Source organism: Amblyomma mixtum, chromosome 8 (assembly GCF_055824585.1).
Source record: "Amblyomma mixtum isolate Tamu chromosome 8, ASM5582458v1, whole genome shotgun sequence".
NCBI classification, from domain to species: Eukaryota; Metazoa; Arthropoda; class Arachnida; order Ixodida; family Ixodidae; genus Amblyomma; species Amblyomma mixtum.
Window position 1 is genome coordinate 10,833,915 of NC_143019.1, and position 8,384 is coordinate 10,842,298.

Below are 8,384 nucleotides of genomic sequence, written 5' to 3' on the forward strand. Positions count from 1 at the left end.
GTCCCTGTATCCGCGCTGTGGGTAAGTGCGATTTCAAGTGAATCAACAACAACGTGGTGCTCCACAACGAACAAAATCTTATGATATTTACTTTTCCAAATAAAATTTCAGCTCTAATGAGCACATGAGCAGCATCGCTGCTCATGTGTTATGAGGGACACAGTAGTGGAGGACTGGTTAATTTCGATCACCTGCAGCACTGACAGCACACAGCACACACGCAGGCGAGGTGGACAGAAGAAGATGAAGTGAAGAAGAAGAAGAAGTGTGTTCACGCGCCCCACGTTCTCTCGCACTCCTCCTCCGCGTGCCGCGGCCATCTTGAGACGCTGTCGGCCGCCGCCGCTGGCTCCTCTTTTCGGCACCGAGGGCAACAGCGGGAACCGGGACGCGACGCCAGCCCCATGGAGCGCATCAAGTGTGGCCCCATCGTCGAGATGCCGGGAGACGACATGGCGCGCGTCATCTGGGACCTGGTGCGGGACAAACTCATCCTGCCCTTCGTGGACGTCGAGCTCAAGGTGCGGACGGCAGCCATTTTGTTCTTTTTCACAGCTGTGTCGGCGTGAGATACTCTTTGCGAGGTTTGTGGCGTAACACACTTTGTCATGACGCAAAAGAGACGAAAAAATTACAGCCGATTTAGACTACTTGCCCAGATGCGAAGCATACGCGCTAGCTCGTCGCGTTTCATTTCGCCTTTCGTTCGAGGCTAGTGTTTCAAGCTCAGGCTTCAAGCAAACATGGGCGAAATCGGTGACTGGATACCTTAGAGGTAGCGCATGCACTATAGTATATTTTGGGACCTCTTAGCGTACCTTAAAGAAAGTACTGCGATAGCGGCGTGTTCTGGAAGTTGATGAAGACGACGACATGTAATTCACAGCGCGAGAGAGTGGCACTTTACCACGAGGGGGTGATCGGCTGCGGCGAAAGCATGATGCTCTCGCGCAGTGCCCAGCGAAGGTGATGAGTTCGCGCCGCCGCGGGTTAGAAATCAAGGCGCGGCGCATATTTATTTTTTTCTGCACATCTAGCTGGCTTCAGAGAGATACAGCGGGTGTCTTCGAGATAGCAAGCCTTTGTAATAGCGCACTAGAAGCGATCGCCGGGCAGGACTAACCCGCGGCTGCAGAGTCGGGATTTATACACGCTAGAGAATGGCTAGGCCCATTACGCCACGCGTACTTTCCTTTCCTTTTGCCATGCCTCACACGATCGAATGCCTGCGAGGTGAACAAATTCGGAGATTAGTCCAAAGACATGCAGGTGCTTTCGTTAGCGCCCTTACCGTTAATCAAAGCCTATCAATACTTTATCGAGCTTTACCGTTACTACGCCTGCAGCTCATGTATTAGCAGGTGGTCTGTCGTAGCGAAACACAGCATCGCCAGAGAAACGACCCGACTATCGGTTTTGGTTCGTCCGTTCGCCTAACAAGACGAGTGTACGCGAGCCAGCAACTACTCTGCGGGGCGTTCTCGACGTTTCCTAGCTGGTCTCACGCCGAGGCATAGGGGCGCTTACATTAAGCCACAACTTAGTCAGGTGGCGTAGCTATAGGTAACATCAGCATAGTCGGGCTGCTATTGCCGCCCACCTCATTTGGAGGGCACGCAGATGGCTTGCGAACAAGAATGTGGGAGTACAGAAGAGAGAGGTGACGTAGTGGTGGGCTGCGGAATAATTTCGACCTCCAGGGGATCTTTAACGCGCACCAACATCGCACCTCAGGAAGAGAAGGGCATACGTCGGAGGAGCTGACCATTTCAGCAGCGCGTGTCCTCCCGCAGGTGTTCGACCTGTCCATCGGCAACCGCAACGAGACGGACAACATGGTGACGCTGCAGGCTCGCGACGCCCTCAAGCGCTTCAACTGCGGCGTCAAGTGCGCCACCATCACGGCGGAGCGGGACGTGCTCGAGATGTACCAGCTGAAGCGCATGTGGCAGTCGCCAAACTCGGTCATCCGCAACTCCCTAGGTGGCGCCTTGTTCCGCGAGCCCATCATCTGCGCCAATGTGCCGCCGCTCGTCAAACGGTGGCGCAAGCCCATCGTGGTCGCCCGCCACGCGTTCGGGGACCAGCACATTGGCAAGTGAGTGTACTCCCGATATTTTCCTGCTCTCCTGTTCCAACGCTCTCGTTTTCTACTGGCAGCGCAGTTGACGTGTCCACACCGAGTACCTTCGCCCACCTCCCCCAACAACGGAACATCTATCATCAAAAAGCGCCCCAATAACACACTGAAGCAACTTTCCTGTGGGTGAAGGCTCAACCTTATAACGATCACAGGAACAGCAACGATTGTCAGAGTCACAATGAAGCAGTAACGTATTCCGTTCACTCAGACTTTCATGGAAGGCACTACGTTAACACGGAATGGAAAAAGTGTCTCTGTTAGTGAATATCGAATCGCCCAAGCACATCAGCCCCGCCTATTGCATCATCAGTTCTATTAGGAAGTAAAGGTTCGTCCGCAAAGCACCAAATGCGCGATCGTGCTGAGGTCGAAGAGACATGGCAGCAAGGCCTGCGCATTTGGAACAAGCTCACTTTTGAAGAAACAGAGCTCGTGGTAGTTTTTTATTAAACGTTTTTCGCTATGTCGTTGGCGTTGTCTTGAGTGGACGGCGTGAGTCGAAAGCATGCGCCGCAGTTTCAGTTCTGCGCATTTATCGTTGTGCGCGTGCATGTGAAAAAGAACAGAGAAAGCAGGGCAAACCAACCTTCTCACGCCGATCTAGGCCATCCCTGCGCGGTCAAGTCACGCAGGAGAGTTAAAGGTAGGATGTCACAGGATTAGATACTGGGGCTAGATCGTATGCAATCTCGCAATCGAAATGGAGCCAAATTTCACAAATGGGCAAGGAACACAGGAAAGAAGCACGGCCACCACCGTACGTAGCGCTGCATCCTGTGCTGGTCGTGTCCTATTCCTTCTTTATTTTGTACCATTTAGCGCCATTCCGGTTATAAGATGAAGGTAGGAAGTTGCTGATGATTAACGAAGTGCTTCGACGTGTTATTGACCGGAAAGAATGCAACAGACCAAGGAGGAAACAGCGTAACAGCATCCCATGTGTCTAAAGCCCTCGTGGTAAAGAATTAAGCTGTCCGGTTTGGACCTATGTAAAGTGGCTGCTGCAATATCTATAGACTTCATAGCGTAGCTCTGGACGGGCGGGCACTGGGAGAGCTACAAAGTACATGGCATTTGAATCGCACACATACAAGTGCACAACGCGATGGCTCTCCTACAGCTCCGTTGGAACTTCTTGGGCTTGGGCAGAGCATGTATTGCGAAGGTTAGATAACCGACGGCCTTCAAGGACACGACTCGATTCCAAGAGAAGGCAAACGCAGCAGGGGGGCGGCAGATTAAGTTAGGTGGGCGGATGACATTAACAAGTTTGCGGAGGTAGGGTGGGCACAGGACCGGGTCGGGTTCTTTGGAAAGATATAGGAGAGGCCTTTGTCCTGGGCATAGTCAGGCTGATGGTGATCTTGTGGCGCTCCACCGCCTCGTGACAAAATAACTCCCATAAAAATATGAGAAAACTCAACACTCGATCCTTACCCTATTTCCCATTGTGCTTGACTCGGAGCTGCCTGCTTGCAACCGCATGGCCCCTGCTCCACACCAAGGTGAGCACAGAAATTTTGCCTGTTAAAGTAAGCTGTACCATCTCCCTCCTCAGGGACTTCGTGGTTCCTGGCCCGGGATCTCTGGAGGTCTCCTTCACGCCCAGCATCGGTTCGCCGTACCGGCTTCAGGTGTACGAGTTCCAGGACACGCAGGGGGTCGCCGCAGCGATGTGCAACACGGACAGGTCCATCACCGAATTCGCGTACAGCTGCTTCCAGTTCGCGCTGCGGCGCAACCTGCCCCTCTACCTGAGCACCAAGGAGACCATCCTCAAGAAGTACGACGGCCGCTTCAAGGACATCTTCGAGCGGCTCTACGAAAAGAAATACAGGCTTAAATTCAAGGACCAGGGCATCTTCTTCCAGCATCGCCTGACCGACGACATGGTCGCAAGGTATACCGTGTTTTAAAATAATGCTACTAGAACACGTACAAAACTTTTCGAAAGCTCCTAAATAGGGGTGTGCGAATATCAAATTTTTCGAATACGAATCGAATACGAATACTTGGTTCCGAATATCGAATCGAATATTGAATAATCAAGGACAGACGCATTTAACCACTCCAAAACACATATTTGAGCACCCAAAAACATCACAGTTCAACTATCCGTGATGAAATGAGCACAAAAGGTGTGTGTGGCTGCACAAAAAGTATCAAAGTTTCGTACATTGTTCTTAGGAGAGTGAAAATATCAGAGAAGATGGCTAGTACACAGCATTGATCAAGGCTAGCTTGCCACAAGCACAAAAGAGCGTTGCTGGGATGAACATAAAAGGTTGTCGTGAAGGAAAACCGGCTGCTCCACATGGTTAGGCAGAAGTAGTTCCCTTCTAGCTGAAACGACTTCTCCAGCAAAAGAAAATGCCCTCTCAATTGGCACTGAACTGGCACGTATTGCGAGGTATTTCGTGCACAGCTCTGACTATACCAGCTTCGCAGGTATAGCCATAAAGAAGTTCACCAGCGCAGACAGCTACTGCATGGCCCAACGTTACGCATTGTTCTGGGCGCCGCCAAGTTGTTATGTCTCTGTCTATAGGACTTGCGGACCGAAATGAACGCCGGTGCTCGCAACAGAATATTCGGCTAGATACGAATATTCGCGTCGTGCCGAGTATTCGAAACAACACGAATACTTGGATTTCGAATCGAATACGAATACTAAAAATATACTATTCCAATTATATTCGAAAATTTCGAATATTCGCACACCCCTACTCCTAAACCATTCACATTTTCTGATATGAGACCATGGCACCCGGTTTATCGGCGTCCACGCCTTCTTCGCACTGTCATCGAAGCGACATTGACGTAAATAGTACGGTCAGCTGATGCGAGCTCACATTGTCATTTTAGTCCAAAAACATGCGGAAACTTTGGCAACTAAAAATTTGGCCTGCTAAAGAAATCGGTCCCATCTCCCTCCATATTCACGCAATCAATCAGGTGATAGAGAAATGCGCAGAATATAACCAGCCCCTATATATAGCGTTCATTGATTACGAGAAAGCATTAGACTCAGTAGAAACCTCAGCAGTCATGCAGGCATTGCGGAATCAGGGTGTAGAAGAGTGTTATGTGAAAATATTGGGAGACTATAACGATTACACAGCTACCATAGTTCTCCAAAAAGTCAGCAATAAAATTCCAATAAGGAAAGGTGTCAGGCAGGAAGACACGACCTCGCCTATGCTATTTTCTTCCTGGTTACAGGAGGTATTCCGGGGCCGGAAGTGGGAACAGTTGGGGATAAGAGTTAATAGAGAATACCTAAGTAATTTTCGATTCGCTGATGACATTGCCTTGCTAAGTCAATCAGGACATGAACTGCAAAGCATGATCAATGAATTAGGCAAACGGTGGGGCTAAAAATTAGCATACAGAAAACCAAAGTAATGTTCAACAGCCGAACAGTAGTTCGCAATTGGTAGCCAGGTGCTGGAAGGTTGGTTTGGTTTGGTTTGGTTTATTGGGGTTTAACGTCCCAAAGCAACTCAGGCTATGAGGGACGCCGTAGTGAAGGGCTCCGGAAATTTCGACCACCTGGGGTTCTTTAACGTGCACTGACATCGCACAGTACACGGGCCTCTAGAATTTCGCCTTCATCGAAATTCAGCCGCCGCGGCCGGGATCGAACCCGCGTCTTTCGAGTGGTCAGCAGCCGAGCGCCGTAACCCCTGAGCCACCGCGGCGGGGCCGTGGCCAGGTGCTGGAAGTAGTAAGAGAATATGTCTACTTAGGGCAGGTAGTGACCGTTGATCCGGATCATGAGAGGGAAATAACTAGAAGAATAAGAATGGGGTGGAGCGCATATGGCAGGGTCTCTCAGATCATGAATGGCAGTTTATCAATATCCCTCAAGAGAAAAGTCTACAACAGCTGTATCTTACCGGTACTCACCTATGGGGCAGAAACGTGGAGGCTAACAAAGAGGGTTCAGCTTAAGTTAAGGACAACGCAGCGAGCTATGGAAAGAGAAATGATAGGTGGGTGTAACGTCAACAGATCGGAAGCGGGCGGAGTGGGTGAGAACAAACGCGCGTTAATGATATCCGAGTTGAAATCAAGCGGAAGAAGTGTGCTTGGGCAGGGCATGTAATGCGAAGGCAAGATAACCGCTGGTTCTTAAGGGTAACGGAGTGAATTCCAAGAGAAGGCAAGCGTAGCAGGGGGCGGCAGAAAGTTAGGTGGGCGGATGAGATTGAGAAATTTGCGGTAATACGGTGGCTGCAACTGGCGAAGGACAGGGTTAATTGGAGAGACATGGGAGAGGCCTTTGCCCTGCAGTGGGCGTAGCCAGGCTGATGATGATGATGGCTATCCATCGCAGCTGTGAAAGAAATGTTGTGAGAGCCTACAACTGGGAAACGTATTGTAGGATCGCTTGTCGGGAGTACCGATCGCACTCTGCCCTTCACCAAAAGTAAAAGTACAATAAGTGAAGCTTTGGAGCTTCTCCTTAAGTAAATAAACACCTAAAGAAAGCCTAATCAGTGGTAACACTACAGCTTTCAAACCACAACGCTATACATCTTTTTCTCCTCCTCACACAGATCGCTGCGGATGGAGGGAGGCTTCGTCTGGGCATGCAAGAACTACGACGGCGACATACAGTCGGACTTCGTGGCCCAGGGGTTCGGCTCGCTCGGCCTCATGACCAGCGTGCTCATGTGCCCCGACGGCAAGACGCTGGTCGCGGACGTCGCTCACGGCACGGTGACCAAGCACTACCGTCGTCACAAGGCCGGCCTCGAGACCTCGACCAACTCGATGGCTACCATCTACACCTGGACGAAGGCCATGCGCCACCGCGGAAAGCTTGACGTCAACCTCAAGCTCGGCACCTTTGCCGCGGCTCTGGAGAAGGCTGCTCTCGACCTGGTCGAGAGCGGTTACATGACCAAAGACTTGGCCCTGTGCGTCAAGGGGTTCGGGAATGTCCAGAGACAGGACTACCTGAACACCTTCGAGTTTATCGACAAGGTGGCCGAGCAGATGAAGACCGCGTACCAGCAGATCTTCTTGGAAGAACCTGTCTGAATTAGCCGTCGGTGCCCCGCTATGCGGAACAATCAAAATCTTCGATGCTGCGTATTTTTTTTTTGCGTTTTATATCTATATTGCGAGGTTTCACCTCCGCACAATAACGGAATTATCGCCGAGCCACGGTAAAAGTGCCGTAAAAATTAACTGCAATTAGTGACGGCCCTAATGACTGTGTTGGGCTGGAAGAGTTTTCCCTCAAGTTGCCCTCCTTTACTCAGACAACACCGAAAGTCAACCAGCTCTACAACAGCCAAAGGCCGTCTTCATCTTCAGAAGTTTGATGGACATACACGAAATGGTCGTACGACGAGCATCGCAAGAGAGTTGAGAGACTATAGCTCATGTGCGTAATGGAACGCGGTACACACCACTCAGTATGGCCCAAGTTCCAAAAACATTTGATGACGTCAGATAGCGGGCGCATCTTGCGATGCGCCTGAAATTAAAGTAGTGGCGCATTACTTCGCTAACCATATCAACAGTAAATGGAGTCAATATTTCTATAAAGCAAGTATGAGACATCAGTAATTGTGTGCCTAGAACTTTATCGCGTAATTGGTGTTTTGACAAGGTGATGTGTGTTTTGCGAAAGGCAACAGTGAGTGGCAGTCATGGCGGTAACACTGTACCCGGTATGTTAAAGGTGTCTGATGTCTACCAGTGATTTATGGTTTATAGGGGTTTAAAGTCCCAAAGCGACTGAGTCTGTGAGGAACGCCGTAGTGAAAGGCTCCGGAAATTTCTACGTGCACTGACATCGCACAGTTTCGCCTCCATCGAAATTCGGCCGCCGCGGCCGCTATAGAACCCGCGTCTTTCGGGCCAGCAGCCGAGCGCCGTAACCGCTGAGCCACTGCGGCGGGGCGTTGCCACGTTGGAGAAAGGATACCAAAATTTTTGCTGTGCACAGTGCGAGATTGGATTGAACAAGCAAAAAAGAAAATTATTCGAACACAAAGCTAGTGTGGTAAGGAAATGGCTGAATACGCATGCAATAATGTTACTGCAACCGAAAGCGCATAATTTCGCGTGACATTCATAAAAAAAACCGCACAGGTATTGTGGCTTACTTCGCAAAATCTTCGCGTTGTCATTCGCCTTTCCCTTTTCACGCCTCACTTTCGCCTCCCACACTTCCCTCCGAGTCCCATCCCGTGGAAAATGAAAACATCTGCTGCCTCTCTTT

At 50.3% G+C, this 8,384-nt stretch overlaps 1 protein-coding gene across 1 annotated transcript; it reads left to right on the forward strand.

Moving 5' to 3' along the window:
* The first annotated feature begins 404 nt into the window (after positions 1 to 404).
* On the forward strand, positions 405 to 7,192 carry LOC149331304 (isocitrate dehydrogenase [NADP] cytoplasmic-like). Its single transcript, XM_089555448.1, has 4 exons — positions 405 to 521; positions 1,794 to 2,098; positions 3,702 to 4,043; positions 6,706 to 7,192. The coding sequence occupies exons 1-4, from the start codon at positions 405 to 407 to the stop codon at positions 7,190 to 7,192; spliced, it is 1,251 nt and encodes a 416-aa protein (XP_089411574.1).
* Positions 7,193 to 8,384: the final 1,192 nt, after the last annotated feature.